The sequence below is a fragment of the Syngnathoides biaculeatus genome, chromosome 16 (genome assembly GCF_019802595.1).
Source record: "Syngnathoides biaculeatus isolate LvHL_M chromosome 16, ASM1980259v1, whole genome shotgun sequence".
NCBI lineage: Eukaryota > Metazoa > Chordata > Actinopteri > Syngnathiformes > Syngnathidae > Syngnathoides > Syngnathoides biaculeatus.
In genome coordinates this window covers 17,908,881-17,930,565 of record NC_084655.1, presented here as the reverse complement: position 1 = coordinate 17,930,565, position 21,685 = coordinate 17,908,881, and the positions used below count along the sequence as shown (strand labels likewise).

Sequence of the window (21,685 nt, the reverse complement as noted above, 5' to 3'; positions counted from 1 at the left end):
GATTTTGGACGGAGCAGGACGCGACGTCAGAGTTACAACGAAACGTTGGCGATCGATGCAAAAAAGTTTGATGCCTCACAAACTTCATATTGAAATCCAACAGGAGAAAATTGTGGAATTTGTAAAGCGGGGTGAGTACTTTTTACTTTAAAAGATCACAAGTAATACCATTATAGTTTTGACTTGGCTCGTAATGGAACCCAGTGCTCTGTCTTAAAAGTCCGATGTGATCCAAATGGGCAAATAGACATTTCTCTTGCATGACGTGGCGCATTTACGTATCACGAACCAAACTCCTCGGCATAAAACATGACACACTTTGTTCAGCAGGTCAGTGATACACCAACAAAGTGAAAGTTGTTCTTCTCCAATGTATAAAGCACTGATAATAATTCAATCAAACTCAGAGAAGATACTTCTCCCTCACTTACCTTCGAACATACAGCCTTGTGTTTGCTGATATTGTCCACATTTAGTTGTAAGTGCGCTCTTTCGCAAGCCTTAATCCATCGTCGACACTTGGTCAACTGTGTTTTAGGCTTTGGAAAATGAATCAATCGGGCCTTTTGTAACCTAGGCGAACATCTTTCACCAGAATTGCACGTTCCCCAAGCGCATCTGAGGACCATTTTCTTCGTAACATGAACTTCTCCAAGCGCCCGCTACTGCAGGGGCATGTCAAGACAGGGGTTAAGACAATGCGGCTATTTGATTGACTATTATCGTACGAGTGATTGACAGGTCGGAAAGGTCCATTCGATGAGTTGGAACACCAAACGGCTCCACGTTGTCGCCGTTTTTTTTTTCCCCCGTGAGTACATAGTTATACTACCGTCACTCTGACACCATGTTATGATCTTGCTGTCGTGTTATTGAGTAACGTAGACGTGAGTCTAACTGTACTTTTTAACATGGGTGATATTTATCTCGCTTCCTCACCCCCCCACGACCTTTCTAGCTCACTTCCTTATCGTAGCCCCGCCCCCTGCTGACGTCGACACAGTCACAATCGCATCACCCTTGCAATATACGAGAACTACTAAAGCTCAATCTAATAATAACGAGCAGAGACTTGCTCTCGAGTTTCAAACGTGGCTTCTTTCTTTATTCCTCACTCCAGCACAAGTGCCTCAATCGGCTCTAGTTATGGTGCTCGTTTGTCAAAGGGCTTTCGAGATAAAAGATGAAAAGATAACCGCAGCTAAAACATTACGGTGTACAATTATCGCTTCCTAGTCATGATATGTAGACACGATCTTGCCGTCCAAAATGGCGTTGTAAAAAAAAAAAAAAAAAAAAAAAAAAAAAACGTGGTCGCAGTGACTTTAGTGATAAATATCTAATGTTGATAGGAAGACGAACGAACCGGGGAGGTAATTGGACAAATGGTCTTTCGGGCTGACCACCTTCGACCAATCAGATAAGGACAAGGACCAGAAGAAGGAACGTACCTGTGGGCGGCTCGCTACGTAGCTCTGTCGCTCACATTCACCAAGTCCAATGGAACGACTGACAACCAACATAGGAAATTGAAAGCTGTAATTGTCATAAAAAGCAGACATACTGAATTGGCTCATTCAAATTAAAAAAAGAAAACATTTTAAGTGATATTAATACAGAGTAAATCTCTTCAAAGCGCAGAAGTTCTTTTGTCAAAAATCAGGCCCCAAGCAATCGGCTTTACTTCCTGATGGACACTGATTGGTCCAAACGCTCGTAGCTACCAAGTCTTTTTTCCCCCAATTTAATTGATAAAAATCTAATTTTCTAAAGGAATTATACAGTTGAGTGTTTCAATCACAGCAATTTGTTTTCGTTATGCACCGCAGGGTGAAAGTACAACTATCCAATCTTAAATTGAAACATTTTACAGACTATATTCATCCTGGGGTTCGGTTTACGTTCCAAATAAACACTTCGACTTGTCGCATAGCTTCCTTTAATAAACTCAAACAAAACATATATTACAAAATATTTCTTTTCCTCTTTGACACATGAAACACATTCCTCTGAAGATAACGACGGAGCATTATTATAGTGATTTTCTTCAAGTGTATCATTTTCTTCGCTTAGAAAATAATTGCACCCCCCCAAAAAAGAGAGAAAAAAAAAAAGTCTTTGCATATACACACAGACGCACACAGGCAAAGATCAGCTTTGGACGCCCTCCAGGAAAAGCGTTTCAAGTCCGTTTTGTGCCACTAAACTTCATATTTCACGAAGCAGAAATGCATGTTGCCGAGCGACCGATTTCAGGTTTTAAAGAGAAGAAGACATCGGCGATGGGCTAAATTAATAAGGCTGATCACGACACAGTTTAACTACTGTTTTTTTGTTTGTTTGTTTTTATAGTTGATGGCAAGTATGGAGCAGCAGCCCCCAAAAAAAATAATTATATTAAAAAAAAAAAAAAAAAATCCAGTCTTCCGGTCAGCACAGTCCAGCATTCAGGCACAAGCAAAGCGAAGCGTGTTGACCGTGAAAACTTTCCATACTTCCAGTGATTAAGAAACCCTCCTCGTAGGCCGGCGTGACAATCATTCATTTTGATAAATCAAAGAACCGGGGCAGCAGAACCAGAACACTTTCATCACATTACAATCCCACCAGTCCCTTTTCCCAGATGATTTGACTACACTTACTTCCTGCGTGCCTTCGCTCGGGTGTGAATTACGGGGGCGGGGCTTCTGGCCGGGGGTACCTTAAGTAAGGGCTCAGCGGGTAGGTCCGTGGGAAAATCGGAGGTCCTGATCCTTGGGGAACTTTGCTGTGTTCGAGGAATCACCTTCAAGAGCTGTCAGGGGCTCCACTGCAGGCGGCGGACACTTAACCGGGCCCGCCGTGTCTGGCGACGGCTCCTCGCCGTCTGAAGAGCCCCCGGCGTCCGAGATGAGCTGGAGGAGAGCGGCCGCCACTGCGGATGTGCTGATGTCCTGGCTCAGGCTTGGGGCTCCGCCGGCGGGAGGCAACCCCGGAGGAGAGGGTGGACGCTGGTCACCGGGTGGGGGGTCTGGGCATGTGTTGAAAGGCTTCCTTTTGGGCACATCTGGAGAAGATATTAGACATTAGCCATGGATCTTTTTCTTAAAAAAAAAAAAAAAAAAAAAAGGATGCAACGGTACACGCTGTAGTTCCTACCTTGACCACAAGAGGGAGCCATCAAAAGCATTAAAACATGCATTACAACTTGTTAGATCTACATTCCTACATTCAAGTTAATGTAAGAGAAACGTGCTGTTTTTAAAACGAACCATTCTGAAAGTATGCATTATTTAAAAAAAAATGAATGCAGTAATTTGGGTAATGAATGAGAAACAGTAGGATTGGCATGGACAGGGTGACTGGGAGGTTGCAGGTTGCCCGTGGGAACTCAAGACAAAATAAAACCGTTACTGCTGTTATTAAAAACTAGCTTCTCATTCAAATGGGTAACCACACTATCCACTAATCAGGACGTCAGTGTAGAGATAAAAATAAAATGAAAATAAAATTAGAAAATGGTGTGTAAAAGTTAAAAAGAAGCACATGCAAGTAAGGTCTAAAGATTGAAAATATTTATTTCCACTTGATAACTTATGAGCGTGTAAAAAGGCAGACATGACAGTTTGAAGCTTCTGGTGGGAAAAAAAAAAGTGATACAAAACCAATGAGTGTGGGGAAACAAGGAAAAAGTGGGAAAATGTGAGAGGACAGGGTGGGGGGGGTTGTGACTTTTTTTTTTTTCTCAAATTTCTTCAAATGAATGACACTCGACTTTGTGGTGCTTTTATTGTGTACACCAGCCGGCCACATCCACATGCGGCAAACCGTCGCCCTGGTAACATGAAGACACTTTCTTTTTTAAATACATTTGGGGACAAAAAAAGAAATTTCGAGGGAGATAAAAGGGGAATAAATCAATTGCCCAATTAAAAGTAACCATTATCCCGCTAATATCAGTAAATACAGTAATCCCCCGCTTTCTTGTGGTTTACCATTTTCTGAATCATTTATTTTTTGTGCAAACTAATACACCTACTTGCAGCTTTTTGGCATATTTTACACTGTTTGTAATGCTAAGGGCTGCCACCCACCAAGCGACGTGACCGGACGCCACCGAACTATCGTGAAACTAATTACAGGCGGTGACTCGGTGAATTGCAAATGGAAAAATTGTGACTTATTAGGAATAAACATTTGAGGCTCCTCGTACTTTACAATACACTATATTTTATAAAAACCAAAAAACAACATGGCGCGATTGTCAAGGAAGATTGCCACAGCGTCTGTAGCTATATTTCAAGGATACACCTTGGCATGTGAAATTTTATACATACGGCATTCTTGTTTTGTCATTACTCTTTGAAGTGGCGATGTCGTTCACCTGGAATTCAAATTTGAACTCTTGTTGGTTACTTTATGAAAACTATTTGCGGAGCCCCGCGAGCTGCACGAGTTTGGTGGCGCTGGGTCGCGTCGGAAGGTGGCGGCAAAGCCCTGTATAATAGAAAAGCAGTAATTGGTGTCAAGGAAGTACTGTATCTTACTGATATATTGACTGTTGAAGGGGGTAGGAGCTACGCTTAGCCTGGGTTGTTCCAGAAAGTCTTGAACTTTTTGCGCTGGTGAAATCGAGTCATCTGTAAGCTATTTAAGAGTAATGTGAGATGGATCTGAAATGATAATTCAAGCGATTCGGGATCATAGTTTCTGGTGTATTTACAGTTTAAACAATCAGTTATAAACATCGTAAGGGAGAGCGCAAAAAAAATCAAAGCAGTGCACGGTCCCCTAATCCCCACCAACAGCGGGAGATTACTGTATGAAAATGCTGTGGATAAGAATCTAAAGTAACAATACTTTTCTTTGTCCTACTGCAGTCCCCAGTGACGACATCTCCCCCGTGTCACCTCCTACAGACTAAAGCCAGACTTGCCCTTGCGCTCAGTAGTGGAAGCGGACGAAGCGCGCGTTAGGGCCTCCCCCGACTGGACGCCGTTGCTGCTCTCGTCGGCCTGCTCCTCGCCCTGCGGCTTCATGATGTGGCCCAAGATGAGGGCCAGCAGGTTGGCCTGCTCCTCCGGGAGGGGCGCCGCTTCCCCGGAGGCGGGCGACAGCTCTGGCGGCTCGGCGGCCGGCGCCCCGCCCTGTTGGTGGTGGTCGGAGACCTCGCTGAGCGCCGACAGCGACTGGCTGAGCGTCTCTGCGTTGGACAGGTTAAGGAGCTGCGACACCTGCGGGATGGAGAGCTCCGTCTGGCCTTGGAGGAGGTTGAGCAGCAGGGCCATTTCCGTCTGGTTCAGCTGCTCAGCAGCCGCTCCCAACACTGGACGTACAACATCAGGAGAAGCGCAATGAAATCACGGGGAACGAAATGCGTAACATCATTTTCATCCAGAACTAGGACAGCAAAAAAAATAATCAAATCAGCAGATGACAGCAGTTCAACACGAAAGTGGGTGGACATATCTTTCAGAACACGCTGGTAGATATCTCAAGGGACCCACATCTGAAATTGAATGCAAAGTAAGAGAGCTTGGTTGAAGAAGCCATTTTGGGTGCATTTTTTCTTTGGCGAACTCCTCCATGATAATTTCAATAAATCCCCGGGGGCTTCAGCTGCCCCCTGCTCCGGTGTGTTCCCCTAACAAGTGTGTGTATGTGTTCGTTGTGATGGGTAAAATGCACAGAAACAATTTTGCGCATGCATGCGTGTTCATGACAAAAAGGTGATTCTTCTTCAATCCAAGCAGATGGGCGGTTTTGTGTATCCTGCTGAAAATGCATTTATTTTAAGTTAGCATTTCATGACCGCTACGGAGCCAAAGCACCTTTTAAAGGTCCACTGTCATGAAATGGATGATTTTTAGTATGTTATTCATGAAAAAACGTCGGCTTTTTATGGACCCATCCGTTTTTTTTTCCCCCACCACAAAACATGATCTTGACGTATAGTTTTTTGTAACTCCCGCTGTGAAAATCCTCTCGAGGGGTTTGTTTTCGACAAGAAAGAGGAAGTTACATACAGGGCAGTAGCGGACTCAAGCGTTCTCGTATGTTTATACCAGTTTTACCTGCTGGAAGGTATCTCGTTGTTCCTGCCTGTTAGCCAAAATGCCAGCTCGTTGCATTTCTGGATATTGCTCGAACACTCGGGAGGATGGATTCATTCTCGTACTTTTCAAAAAGACCTGGTTCATCGCGAAAAATGGATTGCACAGGTGCAAAGGACGAGAGTTTCGTGGGTTCCAAATGACAGATAGGTGTATACAGCTACTAAAAAAAAAAAAAAAAAAAACAATAGTTGGGGGGGAGGACGTAAGCTTCTCAGAACGTAACAAAACATCCGCGTCTGTAAGTCAGAGGTGCTAAATGTGTCGATGTGCCCGTCGGCGCCATGTCCGCTGATCACTGCTTTGGGCGGGCTGGCTCATACATACTGTCCGGGAGTCTGTTGTTAGTTAGAAGCGATCCGCATATCATCTAAACATGGCTCGAAACAATAGGGTAATATCGCCCCGGACACTTCACTCGATCGTGAGACGTTCTCTTCTTCGAAAAGAGCTTCCGTGTCTGAAGGGGGCGTGTCATTATCTATTTTAGAATGTTAAAAGGGATGACACTTGGGCTTTAAATAAGAATAAAATGGTCATGCCTGTCACTCTATGTTGCTGGCATATTATTTATCTTCAATTTTTGCATCAATGAATCTAAATTAGATGTTCTGGCCCTGTATTAGTTCCATTGCATCAAAAAAAAATCTGGAAACATTTTGACATACAGCTTCTCAATTGAGTACTACATAGTTGACATTCTTTCCCAATTTTCCGAAATTCTTTTCAAAAATGTACTTTGAAAAAAAATTATCCCTGAATTCACTTGAAGGGGTCTTCCAAACATTTTCTGTTTGCTGAATATTTGACAAAGCAGTAGTGTGACCCTGGACCACATAATTTCATATAGTAAATATTTACCTGACAAATCATTGTCCGGGACTGTAGCCGACGGTGGCTTTACTGGCGGAGGGGGAGGAGGCAGCGCCGGCGGGGGAGGCAACGCTCCAGCTGGGCTTGTTGGCGGACGACTGTTCTCGCCACTGAAAGAGCCCGATATGTCCTTCCGGGGCGCTTTAGGCACGTCTTCGAGCTGCCCGCTCTGACGTGCGCGCCGCCGCTTCTTACTCCACAGCTCATGGCAGTCTTGGTGATGAGGAAGACTGGACAGATGTGGCGGGGTGGGGGTGGGTACAGCACCGTTACGGCAGTGAAGAACTCAACTGAAATAGTTAACGGTTTTCAAGTTTACTGACTCTGGTGGCGGCATGTTGTTCGGGTCCACGTCGCACAGGAAGTCGCTGTTGAGCGCCCCCTCCGACGTACAGCGCCGCAGAGGGTCCAGGGTCAGCATTCTGTCCAGCAGGTCCAGGGCCGGGGTCGGCAAGCTGTAAAAGACGAGGCAGCGTCTTTTAGCGACGGAAAAGACGACAAATCGTGCTCGCGGCGACTTTGGACGAGGACGTACAAGGCAAACTCCTCCCGCAGTCGGCGTCGATACTGCTTCTTGGGTTTCATGGTGTTGAAGAGGGGCAGCTTGATAACGTCCGGCCAGACTGCAGGACAAGGGGAGCCGCACAGGCGACTGTGGGATACACACACACAAAAAAAAAAAACAGGTGTAGTTAGTTGCCAAACAAATACAAATGTGTTGGCCAAAAAGAAATTTGGTGGACTCTATGTAGGACTCAGCAGTGAGTAGTTACAGTGCTTATCTAATGTTTTATACCTCAAATATGTTTAGCTCTCAAAAGTACCAACTTTAAAATACAACAAATACAGTAGATCCAAGTTTTCGAAACCAAATAAGCGTTTTTTCCTAAAAAGTAGTTTACATTATTGCAAGCTTCTACCATTGGCCACAGTAGTGAAAAATTGAAAAAAATATATAAATATTGATCCAATGAAAATCTCAAATTAAAGTGCAACCTAATGTTTAAAAAAAAAAAAAAGCATTCTTAAAATGCAAATGTATTGAACTTCAAAGTTTAACACAATTGATTATTTTGTAATAATTATTTTGCATACCATTAGAGGAAAAGCTATCACACTTTGAAAATCACAAAATTACACATGGGCAAAAAACGTTTTTCTGTTCAGCCCATAGTGATCATCTGGGCTTGAATAAACCGAAAATGGCTGCTTTAATCAAAATGGCTGATTTCCAAAATCACCAAAATCAATTCCATTTGATAAAACTGTTTCCTAACTTTCAAGCTAAAGCCCCGTCTTGAATTTCAACGAGTCTTTTTCAACACCCTTAAAATTATGCGCATTTATTGAAGGGTGGAAAAGAAACTGCGAGTTTTCAGGCATGTTGATGCCCCCCAATAAGTGATTAATTTGACACGAACAACAAAAAGAGGTATTCCCAGAGAGCCTTCTATTGCTTGGTTTATGGGAAGCTAAAATACAAAGAGGTGTACACTATGTTGTTGAGCATACTGTAAGTACAATAAGAGCGCTCCCTCCAGTAAATGCGAATCGATGTGGATAAGTAAGTGAGATGCGTACCTGCGGCGACGCTATCATCGCAGTGGATTATAGCATGTCTGTCCATCGCAGGAATACAAGAGTCAAAAGGTGATAATATAATCCTACCTTAGTGAACATTTGACACCCGGAAGTTGAATAAAAAAGCTATCAATTTCAACTGGCATTATATATTATTTGTATTTCCCTGAGATCTTCTTGTTGTTCGTGGAGGAACCGATGACGCACCTGATGAGCTCCAGCTGAAGGAGCTCCTGATTCGCTTGAAAGATGGGCTTCTTCGTGAACAGCTCTCCCAGAATGCACCTGAGCCACGACAGGCAGAGTTAAGCAAGTCAGAACTGAAAATAAACTTCACACAAAGCTGTCCTTGAGATTTTTTTTTTTTTTGTAGACTTTACACTCACCCACAACTCCACACGTCGATGGCCGGAGAGTACCTCTCCTCGCCCAGCAGCAGCTCAGGGGGGCGATACCACAGCGTGATGACTTTGTTCGTGTATGGTCGACTGAAAGCGTAGACAGTGTCAAAAAGAGCAACAGTGGCACCTAGTGGCGAGTTTATGCTAAAGCGGGCCCCTTCCAAGGTCATGAAGTTTATTACCTCTCTTCTGAATTATAAAGGCGAGCCAAGCCAAAATCAGCCAGTTTAATCTGACCTCTAAAAGAAACACACGAGCACACGAAAATACGTTGACAAAAATTCTTTTCCACACCAAAACAGCTCCTTGCGGGATCATTACCTGTTGTTGAGCAATATGTTGGAGCACTTGATGTCACGATGCAGGAAATTGTTCTTGTGGCAGTAGTCTAGGCCCTCCATCAGCTGTCGCATGAAGCTGCGGATGTGTTCGTGCGAGAACTGGACCAGGCCCGACTCCAGCAGGCCCATGAGGTCGTGGTCCATGTACTCGAAGACCAGGTAGAACGCGCCTTTAAAAATAGATAAAAGGTTACTAAGTAGTGGTTAGCACAACTGCTTCACAACTCTGTGGCTGCGGGTTAAAATTCAAGTTGCAGTTCTGTGAAGTTTACACGTTCTCCTCATGCATGCATCAGATTTCTCCAGCCACTTGGGCTTCTTTGCCCGTTCAAAATCCATGAATGTAGTTTGTTGAGGACTCAAAATTAGTGGTTCTAAACTGGTAAACCAGAACCCAAAAGTGGGTAATGGAATCGTTTGAATGAGCCCCGGATAGATCGAGTGAAAAAAAGTGATGTATTGCAATTTTGATTCCACCTCCCGGGGTTTACTTATTCTCTTAGTTTGAAACGCTAGTGCAGATTTTTTGTTTCATCCGGTGTGACATGACATAACTTGGGAATAGTGTGTTATTTTGGCTACTATGACAGGTAATACTACCAATGAGTCTCATTTGATGGTGGTTTATTTGTGTTTAACAATTTAGTAATTAAAGTTATGTAACATGGGCTAATTCCAGTGAAGAAAATAGGTATTTGAACACCGTACTATATATTGCAAGTTCTCCCACTTAGAAATCATGGACGGGTCTGAAATTTTCATCTTAGGTGCATGTCCACTATGAGAGAGATAATGTAAAAAGAAAATTCGAGGAATCACAATGTATGATTTTTGTGTGTGGTACAACTGCAAACCTGGTGAACAACTACAGGAACCATTTGACCTCTAATCGCAAACAAAGGCTACTGTACCAAATATTAACATTGGTTTTCTCAGGTGTTCAAATACTTATTTGCAGCTGTATCACACAAATAAATCATTAAAAAAAAAAAAAAAAAAAAAAAAATCATACAGATGAAAATTTCAGACCCCTCCAAGATTTCTAAGTGGGAGAACTTGCACGATAGCAGGGTGTTCAAATACTTATTTTCTTAACTGTATAGTGTACAGTCTAAATGCATGGTGTTGGTGCTTCCTGATTGTTTCAGTTTATTTTTTCCAATTACGCAAACATTATATATAATTGATGTCACTTGAACAATGCAGTGTAAATGAAGCTTAATGTTAAGCACATAATGCAAGTTTCTGCCCCCCGACCTTTTTCAGCTAAACAGCTATTCAGTCTTGTTCACTAACTCATTCACTGATCCTGACCTTTGGATACCAAAACACTCAGGAAACTGATCTTATCTTTGACAGCAAGGGCAAGTGACACAGCAGTTTTGTAGCTGGTTACCTTTGTCCTTTTTAAAGTCAAGTGCATCCTGCTTGTCGGTGACAATCTCTTTCATGTTGACGACGCTGCAGTGTTTGAGCTGTCGCAGGATCTTGATCTCCCTGATGGCTGTGATGGGGAACCCTTCTTTCTCATTGTCTAAGCGTACTTTCTTCAGGGCCACCAGCTCACCTGGCGACAACCAGATGACGATCACGATTCAGTGTGTTCTGTTTTGAGCGTGTGCAGGATGACGATCATACCTGTGTCTTTGTCCTTTGCTTTGTATACTTGGCCGTAGGTGCCCTCTCCGATGATTCCAATGATGTCAAACTTATCGACGCATCGTTTGCCCCAGTCACTCTTGGTGTGTTTACGCTCGCCGTAGCGAGGGCAACAAATCCTACATGTATGAAAAAAAAAAAATTGGTTTGAGAAAATCCTTGTTGACCAGTCTACCATGGAATAGAATTTAAATTCAGTGCTAATAGAATCTAATATACATCACAATTTGCTTTAAAAATTGCACTCAACATGCAATTTGAAACATCACGTAAAACTTCAGCAAAACTACCAAGCCCTCAGCTCAGTCGGAGCCGAAAAGTGCTTTGCGTTTTCTTTGGCTTTCTAAATTTTTGGGGGAAGTGTGCCAGTGAGTTATAAAGGAAAGTTTGATGACAACTACTGAACAGGAAAAAGAACATGTTGCGGTGGGATACTCGCGTCCTGGCTGCTCATTATAATATGGAAAGAAATTTAAGTAGTGGAACACAAAAATTTTAACCATCCACAGATCAAACAATTTAACAAACATACAAAAAAGATTCTCTAAAACTGAGATTGTCACAAGTAACATCACGCGAAGCTTCGACTCAGTAACTGAAGGTCTTTGCTTTTGTGACACCACCACAGAGGGCACCAGTGACAGCCAAGAAAGAAATTAACTTCATATGAGGATATGTGAATATATACAGAAAAAAATATAAATCAAACTGACTTTGGTCTCTTTTTAAGGGCTGGTAGGGGGAGCGACAATCCCTGATGGGCGGCCAACTGGAGGGGTGAGGTGTCACCCCCGGGCAAGGTGGGCGGTAGCGGGAGGTCGATGATTGACGGCCGGCTCCGGGTTTCCTTCTCCCTCCTAGTAGATCCTCGTTGAGGATAATTGGACCTCTTTGGGCTGTGAAAGCAAACAGAAAAGCACCATTTTGACCTGGTGTAAGAAGAACTTGCAGCCATACACAGTGAAACAACAACATAATTCATATTACTGACAAGCCTTAAAGTCTACGGCAAGGTTTCCGCATCATTTTTAGCTAAAAACAAAATGTCGATTAGATCAGTATATTAATCTTTATGGAGCCAAGGCACATAACTTAGGTTTGAAAAATCTCACGAGACAAAATTTTCAAGTCAATTATACGCTTTATGCCATCTAATAGAAGAGCATTTTGTTCTGTCGCTTTATATGCCGCTGCGCTACATAGATAAGCAACGAAATTATTGCTGTAAATAAATTTCATTATGAACAATTATGTGAAATTTGATTATTTCCCACGGCACACCAGAAGAGCTCTCACAGCACACTAATGTGGCATGGCACACTGGTTGGAAATCAAGTTACATTTCTCATACAGTATTTTAATTGGCATTAAAATGAATGCATCAATGCCGTCAGTTCAACGCTTACAATCATGCTACCCTGAGAGCGGTCGATCTCGTCAGATCTCAGAAGCTAAGCGGGTTCGGCCCTGGTTAGTACTTGGATCGGAGACCGCCTGGGAATACCAGGTGCTGTAAGCCTCTCTCCCCGGTGTGACGGTCTGAGTGGTCCCGAAGCTGAAAAGTCTTCTTGTGATTAATACGCGTGCCGCGTAGATTTTGCAAACTTCCGACCAGTTTGAAACACCCCCATTGATGCTTCAACACGTGCAGAGTGTTCACGTTCGCTATGGACGTCTCAGAAAGACGAACACAGCGAACGTACATACAGTATATGTGGATATCTTTTTAATCGACTTTTGGTTTAAGGTTAGTGTTAGGTTATAACGTATGTTAGCTCCCTCTATGGAAAGGAAGGGGAACTATGAGACCGGGACATTTCCCAGTAAGCGTCTGCTACGTACCCAGAGTTCCCGTGTTAGCAACGCATGTGCATTAATCACAAGGAGACTTTTCAGCACAGGGGAGCGCTCAGACCTTCACACCGGCTAAATGCAGAGCGATTGCGTCAGGAAGGGCATCCGGCGTAAAACTGTGCCAAACAACTATGCGTTCATCTCAGATGACACGCTGTGGCGACCCCTAACAGGACAAGCCGAATGGAAAAGCCAACGACGCTGATTGGAAATCACTGGATTAGATGACCTCAGGTGCCAGCATTTGTTAACGCCAACAACCTTAATCTGACAAAACTAATTCACTATAAACTGATGTTCCCTGTCCATCAGACTAAAATATATTTTTTAGCTCACTGAACTGTCATTAAAGAGCACAACAGCTGTGTTTTTTTTTATTTTTTCGTTTTAAACGAACCATTAAGCTAATACAGAAGTTGTGTGCATGTTGGATGAATAACAGACTATCAATTGGAAAAGCCAGTTTGGATCTTGACCAAATGTTTGGTATACTCTGGACTACGGTAATAAGTAGCCCACGGCATTGTCATCAATGGTTGCATTAGCCTGGAAGTGTGGTGAATATTTTTACAATATCATTATCATCATCCTGCCTCTATGTTTGCAATAATAACAATCAAGTTGATTCATGTCTGTTGTGGGTGCTCCTCACCTGTCCTGAGAGTACCCCAGCAACATGGGGGGCAAAGGCAGAGGAGGCAGAGTGGATGTCTTGTGGAGAGGCGTCTGTCGGGCAGGACTCCGCGCATGGACAGCAGCGGGCGATTTGGCCACGGTCGAGAGCAAGGGAGCCGCAACGTTGGGGATGGCCTGCTGGGGCTGGGGCGGTGGCGGCGGCGGTGGCGCTGAGGAAGTTGGTCCGGGGGGCTCTGGGGGTGATGGTTCAGGGGGAGCAGCTGGTAAGAAGGTGGCCGAGGCGGAGGGTAACGGGTCAGCAACTGGTTCTTCCAGGGTGGGTGTTTCCTGGGGTGACTGCAGTGAAGGTGGAGGCTGAGATTCTGTTTCTCCAGAGTCTTTTTCTTGTTGCGGCTCCTCCACTTTAGGCCGTGAAGAAGAGGAAGACGAGGATGAGGAAGAGGGGGCCGCGGGTTTCTGTACGGCGGGGGAGGCGGCCCCGCTACCGCAGGCGCGGGCGGCCGCCTCGGCGGCCTGGCGCTCCTTCTTCCTGCGGCTGAGCTCGGCGCCCAGGCTCGAGTTGAGCGGCAGGCGAGCGGCGGGAGGTGAGCGGCTGGCGGGCCGGCCGCTGTAGGAACCGACACCTGACGGCCCGGCAGAGGGACCGTGCCGCTTGCCGCGGGAACGGGATGAGGAGCGATGAGAGGACGACGGGTAGAGCAGCGGCGATCGACTCCTGGAGCGGCCGGAGCGTCTAAATGGAATGTTTAAGATTAAATATGAAATGAAGTAAGCACTTTCATAACAACTATGGTTCAACTCATCCTATATATTTGCATATTTATTTACAGACGTTTCAATTGGACTGGTTAACATTTGGGGGGAATGTGTCACCTACCACAGCTTGGTAGAGGAATAATATGCAAACGCGCTTACAAAAAGCGGTTACGAAAGGAGGCAAAATTTTCATTCCAGAAATTGGTCCCTTGACATACAGCTAATTCATTCTGGGACCACAATCCTATCTCAAAACATATTCGTCAAATAATCTATTTCTGCCCCCCCCCCCCCCCCCCCCAAAAAAAAAAATTGCATTTTGTATTAAAGTAGGCGTGTATTCCAATATAGGTTTTACACTGTTTTATATTTGGCAGACAACCACAATTAATTTTTGGCTGCCATAAACAGTTTATCTTTGATGTGCTCCGTTTGTGTGTTTCAACTCATAACCCATTCAGATTTCTTTTCTTACATTTAAAATACAGTCCCTCAAATGGCTGAATTGTCAAAAGTATCATTTCATTTTAAGAATCGACGATGTGTTGCCAACAACACCAACATTTTTGATCCAGTTCTTCTGCTCCGGCGTACAACAGCATCTCGACACAGCACTGTTTTGTTTGTATTTGTGAATATTTTCGCTTGGAACCGCCACTACGTGTTGGGAAAAGCATCTCGAGTCTTCAGATTTTAGGATTACACAACAAAGACTATTACCGGGAGCAAACCAAAAACTGCAACATCAGACATGGCGAGTTAACCCCTGCACTAACGCGTAACCTGATTTTTTTTTTTACTCACAATTACACTTATGGAATGTTTCGAAATTAAATGACCAAAACTACAACAATTACAAAAATGATTTTCAAAGAAATGTTTTATATCCAAAGCTCACTTTCTTTTTTTTAAACCCTTCATGTATGCTGGTGTGAGGTTAAAGTTATGCTGCTGATATGCTAATTCAAGTAAAGCACTTGCGAAAAAAAAACAAAAACGAATACATCAAATTTGTTAACTGTACTTTATAAAAGAAATTACCTGTTTAGACAGCCAATGCTTTTTGCAGGCAAACATTCACAGTAAAAATACTTTCCCAGATATAACAAGTCACTGTCAATCTTTAGTATATACAAGGCTAAGGTATGCCAATTAATGTCAGACGAGCCACATCCTGCATTTTTTAACTTCTTTGTTTCAATGTATAAATGTATTTATTGAAAGGATTGTTTTTCATTTACCGTAATCTATAAGCTCCGACTTTTTTTCCCCCACACGCTTTCAACCTGGCGTCTTATGCGGTGATGCAGCTAATTTGTGCATTTTTTCAAACGAGCGGAAAAGCTAAGAGTGAGACCGCTGGAATATAAGTGCAAAGGAAGTTACTTTCACCTGTATGTTTTTTTTTTTTTTTTTACCGGCCCCGTTAGCATTGCGCTAGCACTTTGCTAGCGTGTTGCTGCTGTATTAGTGCCGTGTCTCTGATTTTTACCGGTATGGTTTTTTTTAACTGACTCTGTTAGTGCTGTGCTAGCGTTAGCACCGCACTACCGTGTTGCTGCTCTGTTACTGTCTTGTCTCAGTGATTTCGGTATATCTCCCCTGTTAGTGTTGTGTTACCGTATTGCTCCTGAGTAGCTGCGGCGGCTGTTTTTTTTTTTTTTTTTTTTTAACTAGCCCTGTTCGTGCTACCGTGTTGTTGCTAAATTAAGCTAAGGTATTAAAACTTTGAAAACTCTGTACCGTCTTTCTTTGTAAATATCTTGTGTTTCAATGTGGGTATCAATGTGGGCACTTGCGGCTTTTACACAGGTGCGAGTTATGTATGTACCAAATGGTATTTCCTTTACAAATGTACTGGGTGAGGCTTATAATCAGGTGCGCTCTGTAGGCCGGAAATTAACCCAGAAAATATTATTTATTGTAAAATATTTTGTAAATGTTTAACTTTAACACCCACCCCACCATCTCAAAACACCAGCCAGCTGCCAGATACCTACCACCATAAGTAGATTCCAGTCCAGGGAGGAACAATGTTTTATAAAGCATAATCAAACAAAAAAGTCACACACACTAGTGCATTGGTGTGCTGTGCCTATAAACGTGCCGTCTCTCTCCCCCACATTCGCCCTACACAACCCTTGACTCTCTTGTGCTCCTTGACTAAGAAAGCTTGGCGTCCGTGTCTTTTCCTACCAGTTATGTTTCTTAAACTTTTATTTTACGTATTTTACTTATAAAAAGGAAATCTTCAAATCAACAATACAATATGGCATACAAACACTGGCATCCCTACATCACCTGCAGTTCTTCATAAAAAATGTAAAGCTTTTGTGTAAACGTCCACATTCCATTTGCGTGAATGGCTTAGGTCTTCTGCAGTAGAATGTTACCATACCTCCATAACTTCTCCAGTGTAAAGAATATCTTAACAGCTTAAAATTGTTTTAAATCACCCCTGCTAGGTGTAATGTTTACCCATAACTGGTGGTTTTCATTGTATGCAAGATGGAGGCTACGTGGTTGCTTCACATGTGTACTTTATTTTATGTTTAGTTTGCCATTCTCCAACTGGTAGAACCAATCAACAGCTTGAAGCCTCTTTTTTTAAAGAATATTCATTAGTTACATCCGCGACTCTTCAGATTTTAGAATTACACAGAAAGAAGATGAGAAAATATTTTTCTAAATTCAAAGTAAATATGAGTATATTAATTTAATGCTCTCTTAGAATGAATCTTTGCAAGCAGCGCTAGCTTGTCTGTAATTGGTGAAATTAATACAATACACTCACTTACCAAGGTAGCTAACTCCCTAAGTAGCCTGGCTAACAGTTTCCACGCTGGCATGACAAAAGCAGAGAAAAAAACGCAAAACCTATTTCTCACAAATATTTGTACTCTTTTCCGACTTTTGGATCTTACGTAGAAACAATCTAATTTTCCTTTTGCATTCAAATGCACCTCCAGTGGGGCAAAATAAAAAAAATATTTAGTCAGCCACCAACTGTGCACTTCAAAAGATGAGAGACCTCACTTATGAGAGACAAAATTTGGGTGGAAAATAAGTATTTGGTCACCTACAAAAAAGCAACAGTTCTGGCTCTCACAGACCAGTAATTTCTTCTTTAAGAACCTCGTCTGTCTTCCACTTAACTGTTTTAATGGGACCTGTTTGAACTTGTAATGAGTAAAAAAAAAAGACACCAGTTCACAACCTTAGTCACCCTCTAAACTTGACTATGGCCAAAACCAAAAAGCTGTCAAAGAACAACAGAAACAAAATCCACCGTGGGAGCAATTATTATAAAATGGAAGACATACAAGACCACTTGATAATCTTCCTCGGTGTGGGGGTCAACGCAAGATCCCACCTCGTGGGGTCAAAATGATCCCAAGAACAGTGAGCAAAATCCCAGTACCACATGGGGGGAGCTAGTGAATGATATGAAGAGCTGGAGCCAAAGAAATAAAGGCTATCACTAGTAACTCACTACAATAACAGGGACACAAATCCTGCAGTTCCAGATGTGTACTTCAGCTTCAGCTGGTACATCTCCAGGCTTGTCTGAAGTTAGCGAGAGAGCATTTGGAATGATTCAGAAGAGGACTTGGAAAATGTTCTACTTTGAGAGGAAACCAAGAAAGAATGTCGAGCTGCATCCAAAGAACACCAAACCTACTGTGAAATGGTAGATACTTTGGGGTAGTTGCCTGTAAAAGCACCAGGACAAATGATTTGTGTAAAGGAAAGAATGAATGTAGCTAAGTATCATGAAATATTGAGAGAAACCCTTCCAACAGCAAAGGCATTGAAGATGAAACCCGCCTGGGTCTGCGCAGGGAAGAAAGAAGTGGCTTCGTAAGACCCATTTCAAGGTCTGGGAGTGGCCTAGCCAGTGTCCAGATCTTAACCCCAAAAACGTTCTTAAACTGAGGTAATGTTTCCCATTGATATTAATGTAAAGACAATTAATCCGTTCCAGCTACTTTTTTTTTTTTTAATCAGTGGGTGGTTAAAAATAAAATACAATCTTGAAATGAGTGAAAAGACCCTATTGTAAAGAAATAAAAAAATGATAGTATTGCTCATTAATTGCAAGTAAGGAAAGGGGAAGAAGACTATCGCTCTTTATTGAATAAGAGGCTTCTTCAACAGGGAAACTTTGATTCAGGTGGATTTTGTCTTTTCTTCATTTTCTAATACACTTGCAGATATCAGCACAACAAAATGATTCCGGGAAAGTTGTCTTTTTCTGTTCAAGATAAAAAAAGTATCAGAAAGTGGATCCTCACTGCCTTTTGAAAAAGGAATTGCTCTGCTGGTCAACTTCCTATATGACTTTGAAATCATTTTAGCATTTTTGATAGCCATTTATTATGTGCCGCAATGACGGCATTAGTTTTGACGATGAAACAGCAACCCTCATGAATATTGACCAAGACGTTTGCAGGCTACGACTTAATTCAAACGTCCTTGAATTGCCTTCTACAAGAAAGTCACCCCTGCCAAGATAGCCGCCACGTCGGCATGTTGGTTCGTCAGCCTGCTACAGCATGCATGTGTAGCCAACGCTCACAAGTATCTATCAGGACAGCTATTTTGACGTGATTATGCCAACATTAACAGTTAATTGTTTTAATTTAAGTGATGCTACAAGTCAGTAAAATACTATTTTTTGACAAAAATAATTACTGGACGTTTTTTATTTTTTTTTTTAAAGTCAAACATGAACACAATTAGATTTATGACCGGATGATCGAGGATCTGGAGGGGGAATTTCCACCCAGAACAAATTTCCACCTTACACCAGCTGGCGACCAGTTTAGGTTGTTCTGCAACTCTTCCCCAAGATCAGCTAGGGAAGGGCGGAGCTCACGTGCGACCCGAATGAGCAAAAGCGTGAATAGAAAAACGATTGGAATCACTGGCTGAAGAAAACAATATATGCAATAACTGGAGATATACTCACCGAGCCACAGGACTGGGGCTGGTACTGGACGAGCGTCGCACAGCGTAAGGGCTGATGGAACGTCTCCTAGAGTAGGGACTACTGTCCCGCTCGAAGCTGGACGACCTGTGCCTGCTGCCGTAAGGGCTGTCCGACCTCTGCCTGCTGCGCCGGCTCATATCCCCATAGGGACTCATAGATTGCTGTGATGCCTTGCGTCTGGAGTAGCCATCATCCATCATTTGGCCCCCCATTGGACTCTCCCCCCTCCTAGGACTAGGCGACAGGGCGGCGCTGGGAGCTTTCCTGCGAGGGCTACCTCGACTCGACTTGCCTTTGGGGCTGGACTTGTTGCTCTTGGAGGACTTGCGGCGGCTCCGGTCTCCACGGACTCTTTGGGAGTCACTGTGGGTCCCTTCTATCCGGGCCTCCCTCCTCTGTTGCTTGTCTTTGCGGGACTTGCCCGAGCGGCCGCTCTCTTTGCTGCGGGATGAAGACGTCGAGGATGTGGCGCTACCTACGCTAACCATTGGGTGCATTGGGGAGAACATGGGATCTAGTCTCTTTAAGTCAACCTCCTGCTGGATGTGACGTTTGGACGGTCCAGAGGATGCCGATTTCTCCTTGCTGACACCGGAGATGCCTTTGCCACGGTCCTTGTTGCTCTTTTTCTTGCTGCCACGTTCTCCGTTACCGGGATCTCGAACTTTGTTGGGGTCCTTGGACTTTTTCCGAGAATGTCTGTGGCCCTTGCTCTCGCGGATGGGCTCTTCCACGATGCAGTCAGGCAAGGGCTCGAGTCGCTCCATGACCACCACCCTGTCGGGCATTCTGGTGGTCGGTGGGTCCGAGAAGGTATCAGAATCCGAGCTGATATCGTCATACTCTACCAGAGGCTTCATCAGGTGGACGCTAGGAGGCACCGTGCGGCCCAGGGATATATATTCGGGATTCATCGGTTGTGCCCCGGGCGATTCCCGAACTTTGGCCGATTTATGTCGTTTACGCTTGGAAGAGGCCATTAGAGATTTGAAGTGCAACTTGCCGTCTTTGCTGGTCATGTCTCCCGCAGCTGTGTGGAGGGCGGCGTGGGCCAGGCCGCCGATGCTCGACTCCGGCTTCCTCTTGGTCCCATGGTGTCGGTCCGACCCAGGCATCCCTCAAGCCGGCCTTGGTACCACCTCTCCAGCGCCTGGACCTTGGCGGTCCAAGCAACTCATTAACCGTCGATTCAAGTACAAATACTCAAGTGTTCCTAAGCAAACAAGAACAAACAGAAATCAACACACTAGGCCGCGAGCGTCCCGTCCGCCTCCTCAAGGCCGACTCATTCCACTCGTAGTGTTGTCCAAACTGGTCAATAACGGGAAATATCCCACCGTTGTCGTCCGGGGAAGCACAATATTCACTTTCAGCAAGTTGGTCAACAAAGTTTTCCTACCGAACGTTGGAGCATTGCGCCGTTGTCGTCTCGCCGTCTCAACTTAGCTAGCACCGCTAGCTAACGCTTGCTCAAGCTAGCGAGTTGAGCCGTGGAAAAAAGGGAGAAAAAAAAGTCTCCTTTGTCAAAGCTGTCCTTGTCCGGTGCCAAGTTAGGGAAAAGGTGATTTTATTCCACAGAATTACGGTTTTAGCGTTCACAAGCGAGCAAATGCCTTCACTTAAAAAGACGCTCGTCTCTCGAACAAAATGAAAACTTGACCCGGTTGGTGCTGTTTACATGTTCCCTTTAATGTAAGCTTTATCCCTTTCTAAATTCAATATTTATACGAAATCATAGGTTTTTCGTGTGCAGTAGATGTTCCAGTTCACTATCAATGGCTCTGGAAATCAACCAGGCCTATATTTAGGGCGATGCTAATGGATTTAATAACATCCACAGCCCTAGCAGCAGGAGACTACAAACGCCATTGTGGCTCCTGTGACTAGCAACTTCTTCGCACAAGGGATTGGACCGGAACTCGACAGGGTGTCAATCAAGGGCGTATCCCAGCGACAGCCAATCATTTCTAACGATCCACCCATTTTTCAGAACGAGTGAACGTTTTAAGAAATACATTTTTCGATGTGGAATCGAAAATATAAAATGACTCGCAGAAACATGTGGAATTAAAAAAAGCGAATGTGTTGTTTAGGTATATTTTCATTGAAAAATCGCAATCTAATATCTCCGATATAGCTCACCTGTACGTCAACATAAAATTATGGAATAATCTACTTAGCAATTAAAAAAAAGACACTGTTATTTCGATAGGTGTTAGTAAATAATAAAAAAAACTAATTACAAAATACTCTACTAATACTGTTTAATTGTGTGTGGGGGTGGATTGAAAAGCATATTTTATCGTAGATTCGTGACAAACCGGAAGCTGTCACGGTGAGGCGTGGTCGACAAAAAAATCAAGGAAGTGACGTCTCCAACGGTAACTCTAAAAAGTTTTAATGAACGTTAGAGGGGAAATAAGTAGTTAGGATCAAATAACCAAACATGCAACTGTTGAAACAAAAATATTATTCTTAACTTAAGTACGAGATCACGTC

General features: G+C 43.5%; 1 protein-coding gene and 1 pseudogene across 2 annotated transcripts; one reads left to right on the top strand and one right to left on the bottom strand.

Moving 5' to 3' along the window:
- Nucleotides 1-1,785: 1,785 nt before the first annotated feature.
- cdk12 (cyclin dependent kinase 12) lies at nt 1,786-21,137 on the bottom strand. 2 transcript variants are annotated; one of them, XM_061847433.1, is made up of 15 exons: nt 20,524-21,137; nt 19,166-20,399; nt 13,454-14,170; nt 11,661-11,843; nt 10,927-11,066; nt 10,685-10,855; nt 9,269-9,458; nt 9,130-9,186; nt 8,933-9,034; nt 8,754-8,831; nt 7,501-7,617; nt 7,289-7,420; nt 6,954-7,195; nt 4,916-5,305; nt 1,786-3,046 (listed from the first exon to the last, which is right to left on the bottom strand). In XM_061847433.1, the coding sequence occupies exons 2-15, from the start codon at nt 20,299-20,301 to the stop codon at nt 2,715-2,717; spliced, it is 3,987 nt and encodes a 1,328-aa protein (XP_061703417.1). In that variant the 5' UTR covers nt 20,302-20,399; nt 20,524-21,137; the 3' UTR covers nt 1,786-2,714. The 2 variants fall into 2 exon arrangements, with proteins under 2 accessions (XP_061703417.1, XP_061703418.1); XM_061847434.1 differs by having other exon boundaries at nt 20,586-21,137.
- On the top strand, nt 12,348-12,466 carry LOC133515176 (5S ribosomal RNA; annotated as a pseudogene).
- Nucleotides 21,138-21,685: the final 548 nt, after the last annotated feature.